General features: G+C 43.3%; 1 protein-coding gene across 4 annotated transcripts in view; it reads left to right on the forward strand.

The window, feature by feature from the left end:
- EXD3 (exonuclease 3'-5' domain containing 3) overlaps positions 1-16,095 on the forward strand; it is a 290,827-nt gene that overhangs the window by 61,807 nt on the left and 212,925 nt on the right. For all 4 annotated transcript variants that reach the window (XM_037400486.1, XM_037400487.1, XM_037400484.1 and 1 more), the window contains exon 3: positions 3,254-3,367. In XM_037400486.1, coding sequence (XP_037256383.1) covers positions 3,331-3,367 — 37 coding nt within the window. In that variant the 5' untranslated portion in view covers positions 3,254-3,330. The remainder of the gene's footprint in view (positions 1-3,253; positions 3,368-16,095) is intronic.

Below are 16,095 nucleotides of genomic sequence, written 5' to 3' on the forward strand. Positions count from 1 at the left end.
TATGTGATAAAGGAAAGACTGTAAAAATAGATAGAACTGCTATTTGCATTTCAGCCTGTGGTATGAAGAGGCCACAGGACTCTTCATTGCTTTTTCCCACTTTAAAATAACGTAGGCTACTGAGATTGCTTGTAAATAGGCTCAGTATGTAGGTTAATACGTGTCATGCTGCAGTCTGAGATGCTGTAATTCAAGCATGGAGCAGAAATGTTCGGTGGTGTAGCACAGCTGGTGCGTTACGAAGAATGAAGTGTTGGGTTGGTGGCTGATGAGAAGCTAAAAGCCAAGTCTGGCCCTAGAGCTGCTGTATCGAGTTTAAGTACAGGCTCCAAAGTCTGTAAAAGTCAATGAAAAGACACCCATAATCTTCAGAAAATGCTTTTGTTAGCACTTCTGGGACTGCAGCTCCTTGACCCATACTCCAAAGTAATATTTTTTTTTTCTGCAGAGGGATCCGTAATGCTGGGTGTCTTTCGTTGCATGTGCCTGTATGTTCTGTAACAGTAAAGCAATAAAAGGCGGGTTGCAAAAATGTGAGATAGGCTTAAAAATCACAGTATGGAGAAACCTATAAATAAACATTGCTTCCTAGTATTTGTTGTCTTTTTTCTAAAACTTTAAATTACTCTCACTTCACATTTTCTAATCTTCTTCTATAACCAAGCAGAATAAAAACCTTCTTTTTGTTTTGGTGATGTTTTCTGAAGAGATAATTTTTTACACAGTCTCTTCACCCAGCTGCTGGGCTTTCAGGAAGGCACCAGCTATGGCAGGGCTTGAGATAATGGCACAGGATCTGACCCCACAGAGGGTTAACAAACGACCAGGAGAGAGATTTACTGCTTTTCTCAGCATGGCTCCAAAGCTGAGGGTTTAGGAGCCTCTTGTTCACTCCAGCCCCGTGATGGCCCTGCTTGAACTGAAATCACTCAAAAGGAAACGGGTGGCCTCCAGTTCCCTGTCTGGTGGTGGCTGTGGCCTCAGCTGTTCTGAGGAAGCAGGACCGTGAACTCTGCTTACACCATCATCTGAAAAAGCCTCTCCGTCCACCTGAATGTTACTTCACCTTTGGGAGAGTTATGGACTACAGGCAGGGGAGTTGTTGGACGTTTTCTAGATACTCATCCTTTTTGCTTCAGACCATGTGCATTATTCAGGATGGCAGGGTACAATCGTTAGCTCGTTTTGCTTAAATATGAAGCAACAAACTCCTGCATGGCACTAGTGCCAAGATCAAGAGCTCAACAGTGCACACACCCACTCTGAAGAAAAATCAGAAGTCCTTAGAGAAGCAGTTTGGCAGCTCTTTGCAGAACCCTTTTTGTTTAGCTGTTCCATGCTGGATTTCCTTACAGGGAATGCTTTAAACCAAGCAGAAGACGTCCCTAAGAGCAATTGCCTTCTAATGTGCCATTATTCACCACTGTAAACTGATCACAACATCCTGCAGGACTGAATATGTGGAGTTACGTTCTGCCTCTGGACACACTTGATTTAGACCTAAGTGGGGCTGACCTAATAGGAAAAAAACGCAAGCTTGATCCTGACTACAAAAATAGCAGGCAAGGAATGACAGAATAGCCTTTTAAATGAAGAACAATTGAATTTAATATTAATTCCTAAATTACTCTCGTATGATGTAAAAAAAGCAAAGCTTGAGGGTTTTGGTCTTGGGTCTGCTCTCAAGGCAACTGGCAGGGGGCAGCTAGCCCTACCTGATGTGCCCATTAAAAGCTCCTGTAGATGTATGTGTGATTCCAGGATGTTGTGATTGAGGGTTTGGTTCCCTGCCCCTGAAGAGTCAGTCCTGCTGGAATTGCTATGCAAAGACATTTAAAGGGAGTATAAAAGAAATCTTGTCAGAGGTCTGGGAATCTGCCCAAGCGCGTGTTTGTGTCAGTTACTGTGGTGGGGTCTCGCAGGACGCAACCTGGAAAGCCATTGCTTGCAAGTGGGGAAATTCTTCTCCTTTGCCCAACTGCTGAGCAGAGCCAAATTCTTCAGAGTCCTGGACCATGAACTTGCCATTTCAGTGGGTTTGTGTCCTCGGACAGATTGCAGATGAATTACAACCCTGTTGTTCTCTGGGAGACTAATAGGGTAAATTGTGTTTAGGCTAAAACATATTTGTTCCACTTTTGGTATCTTCCCCCCAGCCCTGCGCTTTTCCCACCCCCACCGCCCCCCCCCTTCTCCTTAGTTAAAGACCTTAAGGAAAGTGAAGGCCTTTTGCTAGTACAACATATTGAGGTTAATTCTGACCCACTAGATCACAGCTGCTTGCACTTAGCAGCATGGCATGAGTTGCTATCGAAGATGACCCTTCACAGAGCCTGGTAAGAATATAAACCTTTTGAATCCCCCTCTGAGTGGCATACACCTCATGCTGAACATGGGATAGATGTTTTTGAAGTTAGATACCATCTTCTGAAGAGCAGGAGGCTATTACTCTGGGGCCATCCAGATGCGCTGCTTGTTGTGTCATGTCCTGCTTGATTGTGCCTTACTTAGACTGCTGCTAACAACAAAAAACAATATACTGATGTGTACCTTTAGCTTGTTGTACAGTAACTTAAATCACTTGTTATTGCTAGTCCATTTGTATTTTTCTAAGCATTTGTGTTCCACCAGCACACTCAGAGTGAGTACTCTCGAGGGGGAATTTCCTTCCTGATAAACAATTCTGCAATGTGATTCAGCAGGAAGGATGTGGTGGTTAAGGCACTGGACTGGGATTTGGGAGACATGGGTTCTGTTCCCAACTCTACCACAGTCAAGATGTGATGAGTGGAAGGGCAAGCAAACAAAGAGGAGGAGCTGTTTAGCTATGGCAAAAACATACTTTCACGTGGACTGTTTGTCCAGTTTGGAGGTTAGATAGGTCTGGCTTTTTGTTTGATTCATCAAGTAAACAATGTTAGAGACTCCTGTTTGTGCAATTGAAACCTGAAAGCTAATCTTGACCTATTCCAGGAATCCAGCTGTTGTTTTAAGTACATGTTGCTTTAACTTGCATGAAATTTCAGATGCCACTTTTCAGTGTTTCTTGGTTGACCTAATTCACCAATTTACCATTTAGTTCTCTGATCTTCAAGCAATATGCTGTGGCTTCTGTGCTAAGTTGTATATGCACACAGTTTCTCCCCTGTCTGTCTTAGATTCAAAGGCAACAGACCACACACAAGATATTTCCTTTGTCATGCAGGGTAGAGTTCCTACAGTTTGATAGTAATGCTACATTCTTTCATTTCAGAAGCGAGAGCTTGGGGTACCAGCTCTGAGTTGTAGACCTCGAAATTCAGCATCCTGATTGGTGCTGCCTTTGGGAGGATGAATCAGGACAGTGACTCAAGTGATCAGCCCCGTGGTGAGTTTTATGCTTGTCCAAGTGTTTGTATATCTTCTCCTGTTCATTCAGAATGGTTTGCTTTCTGTTTATTTTCCTTACTGCTATTGGAGGAGAGTGCTGAGTCACAAATACAGCAAAACCCATGAATGTAACACTAAGTTGTGTGCCATGAAGGTTACTGCATCCTTGAGGTTTCCAGGTCCACATCTAGATATCTGCATTCTTAGAACTGTACTCCAGGTTAAAAATTTTTATAGCAATTGTTTTTATAACTTCTCACCAATTCAGCATAACACATGATTTTTATTACTGTGTGTTACACAATTCATTCAGATTTTATTCGTAGTTTAGTTGCTTTGTGAATTGCTTTTGTAATTGCTTTGCCCTATAAAGACCTGTGGAAGATGTGCTCATGTATCATGTATGTCCCACGAAGTTTCACTGTCAGGAGGGTCCTTGCCGGAGAGAATAAATGGACAGGAATTTGATACTTGTTCTGCCTCGGTCCTGCCATAAATTTCCTCTCCTCTTCCATCCCCATCTTTGGTTATTGGAATTCAGTATCATCTAGTGCTTCTGGCAGTTTTTGCGAAGGAGAAGGGCCGGGGAGACATGTAAGCCAGCAGCAGTGCCTGACAGCCTTGCAGGCTCTTGCACAGCTGTGTGCTTTTTTGGATGTGTAAAGGGGCATTCTTAGTTCTGACGTGAGGGCTATTTTTTGACAGTTTCCATTGTTCCCCACTCTTTATTAATGGGTGAGGTCTTTTTGTCTGATTCCTTTTTCAGAAATAGAGGCTGTTATGAGAGCTGTCTGCTCACGGTTTTGGGGATTTTTCCTTTGTTCTCAAGAGTCCTGAGAATTTCTTCCTCCCTTTTTCAGACTTGCTTGGGCAAACTCATCCAGGCAGTATCTGACTGAGGGGATTGCTAGGATGTCCCCTTGCTGGGATAGCAAGGAAACTGGTCCTTATTGCCACAGCCCTTGTGTCATGCGCTCACTGTCACAGTCCATGTGGCTGTAGGTAGAGCAAGTCAACTTGGGTCCACTTGAGTTTGGGGCTCTGAACATCTGGCTACACTAAAGATCTTGCTGTTGTCTATCGTTTTGAACTTGGGAGTTCAAGAATGGAAAATTTTAGGAAAATTCCTCTGGTAGCATGGAGTATCTATTCTGTAATACTCTGCAGGTGTTTTCATTACTGTGAACAGGTGATGATTACATGTCAGGATGTCATGCAGATTCAGGAATCATCCACAGAAGGACCTAGAGTCTAGGTCTTTGGAAGAAGACATTCAAGGAAAGTCTGTATAACACAAACCATCCTGGGTGCTTGCGAGAAATGTATGAATCGCATGGTCAGAATATTCATAGATGGCTCGTTGCAATGTTATTTTTTATAGGGGTAATAAGCATTATGCTTTGAGTTTAGATCCACTCTCTAAAACAGGCACAGGAATGAAGCTGTCCAGAGGGACACATTTTCAATGTACTGCTTGTGCGGATTTTACGTCCTCTGTTGAAGTGCTTAGTACTGGCTACTTTTGGAGTCAAGATATGGGGTTAGGCAGGTGTGATCCACTGATGATTTATATCTTGGTTGAAGATACCTTCAGGGATCTTCAAATCTGGACCTCTATTTGTTCACCTTCAAGCAGCAGCCTTTTGTAGCCACCTATTAAGTTTCGCATTGCCAGTTCGTTTCATTATCTAAGCCTTGCTACCACTGCAGCTATACTTAGAGAGGAAGGATATTATAATCTTGTGAAAGATTAAAATATTTTTACTGTAATCCAGCTGGAAGGGTAGCACTTTTCTCAGGGTAAGAGACAGCCAAGGTTTTCCCATTCTGTCCTCCCCTTGTATACAGGAAGGAAGTGCTGGCAAAGGCCCCCTCAGCTTCCTGTCGACTTCGGAGCACGTTTCCAGACACAACCTTCTCCACCATCCATCACCCAGCACAGCCAAACAGTCACGGCAACGCCAACGGGAAAAACACACGTCTTGCATAAACACTTCAGAGGCAGCAAACCACTGGGATCTCAGCACAAGGCAGTTTGATCTGTAGGCTGCATCTCACAGCAGGTTACTGGGGATTTTCTTCCCCTTCCCTTTATGATCAAGTATCTCAGTAATGAAAATTCCCATTTGAAGAAGCATCTTAAGAAAGAAAAAAAGGGGAAAAAGAAGGAAAAGGGCTGATGTTTAGTAAAGAAACTACTGTGCTGACAGGTTGTGGAGCCTGAAAATGAGAAAACCCAAGGAAATGACCGGAGATGTGTTCTGGTCCAGAGCACCGCAGGGTGATGTATCTGGCCACAGGGGAAGGAAGTAGCTGTTGTCTGCCATGACAGAGGTTTCTGTCCGGTCTTCAGGGTAGGGCAGTGGTGAGGCAAACACTATCCGTGGTGCCTTAAAGACAGGGGAAATAAATATGGGGGAGGCCTTACCTTTAAATGAATCGCCTTTGCTGAATATGATTCTGTGATTCTTTCCAAAAAAAGGCTCAAAACTGAACTGTGATCTCTTTCTCATATTACTCATTTTCTCTTAATGCTGCATTACAATACTTAGGTAATATTTCAAATTTTTTTAACGATTCCTTAAAAGACCTTTTTGATTTTATTTTTATCAGTATGGTTTTAGTATTCTTGCCAACTTTGAGCTGGGAATTTCATTTTGATTCTGATAGCAAAAGCCTACAAAGGTTGGCTGTTAAGAAATGATGAGCACTTACTGAAATGCTCTCAAGATCACTGTGTAAGCCTGTTGTACAACTGGACATGACAGAATATCAAGAGTTTGACTTGATGGAGAAATGACTTTTCCATATTTGAGGCTTAATTTTCCTTGTACAGCTAACCTGAATGCTTTATGTGTAAGGATGAGCACCTAGGTTAGTCTTTCTGGGTGTGGGCATCCACACACACAGAGCCCTGTCTGCATTACCGTGTTCTCACTCAGTATGTTCTGGTAGGTATTTTGCAAGACATCCTATTGTTCTTTGGCCTGAAATACTCCAAAGCTACCTCCTGGTAGGTTGTGTCCAACAGCAAGAGGACTGGTTTGTACTTGGGAATGGAAGGAGGGGGACGGAAAGACTGTCAACCACCAAAGATACTGTGCCTGCCCTCCTTGGTTCGAATTGAGGCTGCCCTTGTTGAATTGTACTGTGTGTTTGAGCCCACACCTCAGGGTCAACTAAGCACATCGGCTTGTGAATTAGTGTGGTGTTAAAACACCTCCAAGACTTTCCTGTTTGGGTCATTGGAGAGCTTGGGGTAACATTCAAGTCAGAGTCCAGCTTAATGGTAAATTTAAAACTTACCCTGAAATTTCAGCAATTGCTCACAGTGTAAGAAAATAATGTTTTGTGGGGTTACATTTTTCTTGAATTAAGTGGCACTACAGGATTCTGTCAACCTTTCCTCTGACTTTTCTCTCTGAAAAAGGCTACTGTCAATAATTTCTGCAGCATGACGATCTTTGTAGCGTGCCCAGTGTACTCAGTGTCAAAATAGTATTTACTCAAGGTTATGTTTTAGTGAAGTTGAGATGAAACTTGAATATGAGTGTAAGCTCTAGAATTAAAGAACGAGTGTGTTGTTTTAATGATAAGGTTTTTAGGCTAGAGCTGTGGAAGTAATTCGTAAAGGCTTTCCAGAAGCAAACTGCATACTACTGAGATCTGCCTGCTCTGACCTTATCTGCATACTGGCCGATGTGGTGGTTCTATTTGTAACACATCTTGCAGTGCAGTTTATGGTTTTATACTTTTTTTACCACGTAAAAACCAGTGTGTAACTCTTAACAGTCTTGATAAGCAGAAAATACTCCCCAGCTCCATGCTGGCTACCTGCATGAGCACCTCATCTGCCCAGCCAGATGTGCCTTTCTGTGGTTATTTAATTCCTTTGCTGTTTCACATTTTCATTGTCCTTTGTCTGGGGTTGCAACAGGCATGGGGTGGGAAGTAAGCTCCTTAAATGCCTTTACTATACTCTTTGGGCCAGAAGTTATTTCTTATTTAAGGTCTTTACAGAATGCAGTATTATGGAGTCCTCATATAAAATCTGAAGGTATTTTTGAAATGCTAACAACTATTTTTAAATCTACCAGAAATGCTCATGCATAACACCAACTGAAAAAGAAAAGAAGGTAAAAGTTACTGGGGATGGGAATGATAATAAACAGCAGTAACAGCTGTATGTTTCTGAAAACAATAACAAAAGCAAAAAAACTTACCCATCAGGGCAATGGCCTAGAACTAGGAAAAGTCACGTTTCCCCACTGGTCAGGGCTCAATGTAGGTGTTGTCAATTGAAGTTGTTAGCTTTAAAAAAAAAAAACCCAAAAGGCAAAACTCAGCAACCTAGTTTTAGGTCCTGCCTTAGACCTGAAGTCCCCAGACAGTTTGTGGCATTTGGCAGTCTCATTTCCCTGTTTTGTGAAAGTATTAATCTTCCCCTTTGTGAAGCTGCTTGACTGTACATGGGAAAGTGCTCACATTAACAGCATGCAAAATTTCTTAATTTCCTTCTAGAAAATAATTTATTATGTCTTCGCTTGTCCCGGCCATCCTGTTTGGAGGAAAAAGACATCACTCTAACAGGCAGCGGGTGCAATTCTGTTTAGTCCCTACATGCACTGATCTCTTATTTATTTTATTAATCTAATTATGCACTGTGACAGCAATGGGTTAAAAAAAAGAGACAGGACTGTGATTTGTTGACAGTGTCCCTTTTAAGTACAAGAGTGCCAACTGGAAATCAATCCACCGCATGCTAGCCGAGCAATGTGAGGAACGCGGGACGGCAGTAATATGATCAGATTTGCTGAAACCACCGAGCAAAAGTGCTGCTGCGCTGGGAGAAGCTGTGAGCGGCAGAGGTGTTTATTTCAAGAGACTGCGGCTAGGAGGACTGGTAATTCTCAAAGAAGTGAAAGCAGGCAGGGACTTGCGAGCCCCTTCTAACATGTGCTAGTGGCTGTCATGGTTCATGGCTCAAGGGAAGACAAGTCCTCAAGACTGCCAAAGCCTCTGAAAAGTCTAAGAAATAGGCTTGTGATAGTAAATCGCTGTGTGACTGAGAAGAATTATGTTCAGAGTGGACTTGTGGTCATACAACAAACTGATAGATAACGAAGAAGTTTTCTGTGAATTGCCTGCTGGTCTCTACATTCCTTTTTGCGAAAAGGGATGGAGTATGAGAGCTGTTTCCTCCCCCTTTGGTTCTTTCACATAAATCTAGTGACGACAAGGGTCAGGTTAAATCCAACAGTCCCAAACAACTTTCACAAATTCTAGCAAGGTCCAGGTAAAAAAACATTGGAGGAAAAACATACTGTGAATTCAAACAAGCACTATTTATGAGAAAGGCTGGGAGTGAAACTGTGTCCTACAACCCAGGACCACGTTACTGCCTCTCAACGCCTGTTACCATGCAGCACCTTGAAAGGTTACAGGGTTTCCTGCATCCTTCTGTCCCTGGCTCCACAGCCCTCACTCGCTAGGCAGACGTCCTCTTTGCCACCTTGACAAGAAGCTGCAGGGATGTGTGCTCTGGAGGAGCAGAGCGGGTTGCCTGCAGCACGTAGCCGCAGATCTTCTCACCCAAGTTGTCTGCCCCTAAACAAAAGGGTTTGGGAGTAAAAACACAGCCTCCATTTGTGTGTAGGGAGGAGGAAGGGCTCTGCCACTGCAGGGATTCATTTGTGGTTTAGTGGGAACTGTGAGGCAATAGAAACGTCCTGCTCAGGGTCTAAAGCAGTGTTTGCTATGTGTGTGATTGTACGTTCTTTTAAATTAAACTATTTTGCAAGCACTTCCTTCCTGCATTTCTCAGAAGGAGGGAGGGGGGTGTGCAAAGAATGTTTAACTGCCTTTGACGGAGGAGGAAAACTGAAGAAAACAAGAGATGCAGTCCTAACTACTGACCTTTTACTTGAGCTTGGTGATGTTTTTCAGCAGCAGAGCCTCCAGGGAGTAACAGCATCCTCCTTGCTATTGTGCTGCCTGCCCAAAAAGGGGGCTAAAGTTCAGCTTTTATGATGTTCTCACTCTGGGCTTGTGGGAAAAAGGCCACATTCCCTTTCTTAGGTCATACGAGTGCAAGAGATGACAGAGTCCTACAGTCTAACCCCAGGGCATTAGGCCAGTTCAGAATGAGACTCGGATAGACAGCTTGGTAAATATGCAGCCAGCTTTTTCTCCTTACGGAGATTCACAGCAGGTGGGAGGGTAATTTACATTGTTAAATTAAAAGGCACTGATTTATTTTATGTTGGTGTGTTATTGTTTCATAAAAGCACATGGGTTGCCATTACTTGTAATGGACTCTTGCACTTTATTGTTAAGTACTCCTTTTCCACTTTGGTTGACAGTTACTGGAAATTAATGTTATCCACTAAGATAAAAAAACAAGAGGCAAATAAGCATAAAACAAAACCCCAACCTCCTTCCCAACAAACCGCAGATTTTTAGGGAACCCTCCACAGTTTTGAGGATTGAGATTGTTGCAGTGGATGTTCTCAAATCGTGCTCCTTGTCCACCAGACTCTTTATTCCCTGTACCTAGGGGGCTAAAGAGCCATCGGTCCCTTTGCTCACTGGTTCAGATCAGGCTCCCCTTCTCATAGTTGCCACCTAGTCTTTCACTCAGCACCATGGCAGGCAGGCTGTCACCAGTTCCCTTAGCAGCATCTAGTGTTTCTATCCACTGAGGTTTCCTTTGGTCTTGCTGTTGAAGTGTCCTTCAGTAGATACTGAGCTGTCCTGGCTATGGAGAGATGGTTGTGCTTCCTGAAATGCTGAGCAGAGGAGGAGGTTCTGCCTGGAAAGGCTGCCTGTCTTAAGGACAGACACTGTTTTAAAGTTATAAATGTTGGTTTAAAGCTACTATAAGACCTAACAGTTTGAAAAATAACTCTGGATGATGCTGATGTTCGTCTGTGCATTTGCATCCTTTCAGCAGTGCTTGCAGCTCCTGGTCAAGGTGCTCAAGGTGCTGCAGTGTCTTAGCCTGGCCATACGGTGCTGCAGCAGACTGAGGGATTTTGTCTTTTGGCTGGTGTATGAGTTTCACCTTAAGTTGGAGTCTTGTCTTTTGCATGGTAGACCATATAAAACTTAAATGTTGTACCTACTTAGCCTGCAGTGCATTGAAGAATATCTATTGCTGCCTATTGTATAGTTAATAATGTGCATCTCTATATGACAGAAGAAAAGATGTGTGTTTTGGCAGAATGGAGCAAGTGGAAGAGCTGACTGATCTAGCAAGCAGCTTAATCACAGCTGTGAGGTGAAGGTCTTGCTCCCTGCCCTTCCCCCTCATGCCCTCGTACCCAATCCTGAGTACGTGAGTCATCCTCTTTGCTCCAGTGCTGGTACCTTGGATCCTTCACTGAGTTAGTTCAATTCACTGACCCAGCAAGAACTGATCCGTATTTTTGAATTAGTTCTCTGCCAACAGCTTGGGTGGGACAGGCTTGTGAACGGGCTGCTGAGGAGCAGACCCTGCACGAGCTGGGGCAGGGCAGGGGCTCTCCATGTTGCAGCGGGGTGATCTGCTGGGTACGGAGGCTTTGGGTTCGTTGGTGTAACGGCACTTGTGCACAATGTGCAGGAGATGTAACAAGGGCAAGTCACTTTGCTTTTGGACAGCTGACCCAAGTAAAATGTCTTGGCACCAGCAAAGTGGTGAAATACAGCCAGATCTTAACGCAAAATACTTGAATAAAGTGCATATGCCAAAGCATGCCTTTGGGTGGCTGTTTTATGGGAGCAAACCTGTTAGACGTTCCCCCCTTAGTAATGCTTTCATCTTCCTGGGTACCACACACCTGTGACACGGTGGAGCATGCAGTTGTGGCAGGGTGAGGGCCAGCTTGCCAGACCTTGTGATTTTTATTTGTGTGTGTGTGTTTTAACATTGAACCTTGCCTTTGCAGTGTCTTCCGATGACTGACCCTCAAATTTGGTAAATACAAATATCTAGTTACCTGAGGTATGCAGGCAGATATTTGGATTCTGGAGGAAATTAGCTACTTGGAGTCTGTCAACCCTCTGGCATTTCTGGTTATCATAGTGAGTGGTAGAGTGCAAATTAATGCTGAGAAGACAGGCTTGAAGATGAGGAAGGTTTGCCTGGAAGTTTGCCGCGGACAAGAGACTTGGACCGATGATGTGAAGTCAGCGGGCAGGGGCATTCAGATAACCCCAGGAGTGTGTTTGATCAAGACAGAATCACAGTTCTTTTAGCCAACTTGAAAACTGTTCAATATTAATCTGTCTTTCTGGCTTACAAGTATTGATTTTCATATATACAAGAAAATGCCTGTGGCAGCCCGACATACAGTACTGTCTTGCCGCAGGTGCTGTATATACACTCTTGCCTGGCTGCCCACTCTCCACGATCAGCTAAGTCGTGAGCAGCTTTAGTGGCTGCGGAAGAGCCAGTCCCTTTTGACTTCCAGGGAAGGAGGCTTTTTTACAGAATTGTAGGCTTTGGCTCTACAGATCATTCATTTAACCTTACTTAATTTTGTCTGATTTCAGGAGGTATCTCTTTTCATTTTCTTCTTGATGCTCTTTGTACTTTTCTCCCTCCCAATGTCAGTGTAGCTGATTTTTTCTAAATTGTTTGTTTTTTCTTGGGTAAAAAGAAATTAAGATTTATTATCGGTTTTCCCCTGCCCAGGGCTCTACCTCAAGAACATCTTGTGTAAAGCAATTTTCAGCTTTTACTTCAAGAAGTATGTAGCAAGCTGTCAGTAATTCAGCATAACAAAAGTTCATGCAGTTCAGAGCTTTCATGATTACAGAGGAGCTTTTCTTGGGATTTTTAAAATGTCCTAGACACAATTAAAAGAATTTCTCAGCAAGGAGAGTGCAAGCTGGGGACTCTCCAGCAGATGTAATCACTCAAGGAAAGCTTTGTTTGGCTTGGCTGGGTCCTGCCTTCATTCCACGCTCTTTCATCCCGCCACCAGTCTTTGTCTCTCAGGCTTTTGCAGTGTCTCTCTGTCTGTCCCTCTCTCGATCTGTCCTGCATTCCCTTGCAGGCTGAATGGACAGCGTTCACCTGGCTACTTCCAAGACAAACAGCGAGTCACATTGAAAGAGGGGGGCCTTTGGCTGCCATGAGACTTCGTGGTCACTCACTTCCTAGAATTAAAGGCTGGGAGTTGATCTGTAAGCCAGCCAAGCTGGAGACAATGATTGGGTTTCCATTTTGTTCCTTTGATACTGACTTAAATATGTGCACCAAATGGGAAAACAAAATTTACATAAAATTAAGCAGAAATCCCCTTTCTTATACAGATCTGTTCTACCCTGTGTCTTCCGAGATGGATAACACAGGCAGCAAAACTCATCCATTTTTTCCTAAAGGTCATTGGAAGTCAGGCCTGTTCTTAGAAAACTGATTGATTATTAAATTCCTGGCTGTAATGTGATATTTTTTCAGTATTCCTGAGGAGATGTGACTGGTGCAGCTGGAATCCTGGTGGGCATGAGGAGACTGCACATATGTGTAGTAGCTCCAGACATGTCTCATGGGCAACATTGAGAGTCCCCGTGGCCCCTGACACCCAGCAGGGTCTGTGCCTTCAGCTGGGGACTGTGAACTGGATTTCCAGAGCTGCTGATACCAGGCTAGAATAAGTAAGAAGTATTTGTTAAAACAGATGGATCCATACTGATGCAAAAATGAGGGAGATCAGAATCAGGCATCTGTTCTTGCTTTCTTGGGGGTTCTGCTGGGAGACTTTGGGTAGACTGCTTCACTTCCCAGTGCCCGTGTGTGGAAGAAGTGCATCTTCCTGCCTTATTAACTGTAATGTGTAGCCTGAGGTGCAGCTTTTTAAGGAAACCAACACCTGCTCAGTGTAGAAGAGTAAAAATACAAATGTGGAGGGCTGTTGTCTTTGAAGTGATACATGCTGTTGGCAGGTCTTGATGATAGTGGTTCATTCAGCACAGCTTCTTTGACGTATATCTTGGTAGCATTGTTGACTTGTAAGAAAATGTTGAAAAGGTGACAGCAAGGACTGTGAAAGGATTGCATTTGGGAGATCAGTGTGCTTGGCTGCATGCAAGTCTGATAGGGAGATTTCAAAGATCTTTATTTCAAATGTCTTTGAAAAAAAAAAAAAGTGGCGGTGCAGGAGGGCAACCACTTGGAAGGGATTTTAGGGAACCACAGCTCACAAACTCATGCAGGGAGTGTTAGGTTGCTTAGGTAGCTTTGTGTCAAAATTGGTGATGGTTTTTGCATTGCCAGGGAAGCCAGTGCAGACTTCCTACTGTGTTTGCTCGGGTGCTCCCAGAGGTCCAAAGCCAGCTTCTTTACTTCGGAACCAGCTGCTGACTATAATGGTTCATGAAGTCTGTTGCAACTCCTGGATGGGAGATGCTCTAATAGCATGAAGAATTGTTGAAGGTAAGTACTACATTCAGTCACATCTCCTGCACTGTGTGATTCCTTTTCAGGATGGAGCTGTTGTGACAGTGCACAGGCACTTTGATCTTTTAATCCCTAGCAACTGCATGGTGCTCTCCTTGCAAAGCTGTCTCAGTCTACCTCCTCCTACTCCCCACTGCTCACTTGTTTAAACTGTTACTGAGTCCACATATTTATTATCCTTCACTTCAATATCTGATTGTACTCATTTTCTATTTTAAGACTTTTTACATTCTTTATTACATCATTGTTATTCTAACCATGTGCTCAGATAGGTCTGTGGTGGCCCATGTACTGTAAAACAAAGTATTGTTAATATCAGGTCTTTAGTGTCAGGCCCTGTGTCTAGCACTGTACAATGACACTATTGTACTTTTGAATGATCGGAGCACTATGGCCTGTGGTCTTGTTCTTCCATGGGATAGGATGACATGAAAAAGGCCTTAATGGATATTATATTTTAAATTATATGTGCATTTAAAATGAACAAAATGACGAACAAATGAGTATGTGAAAGATTGTTTGGCTTCCCTGCTGCAGAGTTAACAGCTAATTCTTCGACACCCCAAGCCAAAGCATTTAGCAGTATTAATTTTCCTGTGAGGCTGAAGATTGAGGAGACTTCAAGTCCAATCCTTGGTAGTTCCTAAACAGGAATGACCCCTCAGGAAGTCAGGCTGAAGCATGCTATCCTTCTCCTTCACAGTTTGATTGCACGTCAACCATTCTACTCTGAGTGGTTTATATACTTCAAATGCCTCCTAAAACACTTCCATCCTCTTACTTATCCGTTCCAGCTTCCTTATTGAACATCTCATTCTTCCTGCTACCACAGCAAGGCAGCCGCTGGCAATTAACTTTTCAAGCTGTACTACTTCTAGGTTTTTCTAATATACCTGTCTCTTAAGTATACCTCATCCTTTATTCCTGCATGTGGGGAGTTCTTCTCTTTTCCTAAATGAAGAGGACTGATGTCTTAAAGCAGATGTGACACTGGGTTATCTGTGGTGTGTTCAGTTGGATCCTGGTCTCATTATCATTATTTTGCCCTGTAGCTGGATGTCTGAGTGGGTGTGTTGCCCGTGCATATGGGTGTGAAGACTGGTACCTTTCCCCTGCTCCAGAACTGCTCCTGGGACAATGTGTTGTGCTTTTTGGACATGAGCTGGTTTTTAGCTTTAAACTAGACTGTGCTGTCGGGCTGTACCAGCTCCTGCTAATTAGTGGACAGCAGTGACTGCAGCACCATACTCTGCTGTATGATTTGGGTATGTTGCAAGTTCTGTCATTGATGAAGTTGTGATGAGGAGTGATAAGGTACCCTCTCAGGCACTGATGGACATTTAAAATGCTGCAAAGTGCTTATGATGGTGACTGAGGTTGAGCGAAGGCCTGAGAAACGCCTGTGCAATGTGCTCATTGCCACAAACTGTTTATAACCCAGCCTGGCTTCCCTGTCTAGCAGTAGGACCATTGCAGCACCCGATTCTCTGTAGCCCACCCCTTCAGCAGTCTCTGAACTGAATACAGTTTTGGGAAGCAGCAGGATATTGCATGCTAAGCTGTTTTTCTCAATTTTGATTCAGTGGTGTAACTCAGTATCTCAGACTAAAAAGACTTTCCATTGGTATTCATGGCTCATATAACAGCTCCTCAACTGTTTCCTGCGGGTTCGGAGGGAAAGGATCTTTCCATGCATAATTTAATCACATTCAGCAGTGCAGCAGTTGGATTTTTTTTTTTCCACAGAAAATCTATAACATCTTGTTAGTTAAATCTTATACTTTTAGAAATGTCAGTGAGCTTGCTTATCTTGTTCATTCAGATAAACACCTCTCAACATCCTGTTTTTCTTATGTCATACGAACAGGAAGAGAACGATTGTTTGAGATGTGCGTCAGTCATAATTGTAACCAGGCAGCCACGTTACCCTCCCCATTGCCATAGAAACCAACAAATCTCTTCAAACATGTTGGTGGTGAGCTGACAGGTATCCTTTCTTTTCTACTTAACCTCCCAAGAGCTATGACTTTGCAAGTCATGTGTAGGACCTCTCAAAGATTTTTTTTGTTTGTTTTATTTTATAGAAGAGGGTACACCTATAAATTTTGCAAGTGAATAGCTATCACTGCTTTTATCTGAAGTAGCAATGATATCTTTTAGTCGGCCTTGTATCTAGTACTAGAAACACTGAAAAAATCCGAGACAAGCTCTTTAGTCAGTGGTAGCATAGTGTGAAGTACTGGGCAAGTTTTCGCCTGAGCGTGCATGAAATGTTTGTAACG

This window comes from Falco rusticolus, chromosome 9 (assembly GCF_015220075.1).
Source record: "Falco rusticolus isolate bFalRus1 chromosome 9, bFalRus1.pri, whole genome shotgun sequence".
NCBI classification, from domain to species: Eukaryota; Metazoa; Chordata; class Aves; order Falconiformes; family Falconidae; genus Falco; species Falco rusticolus.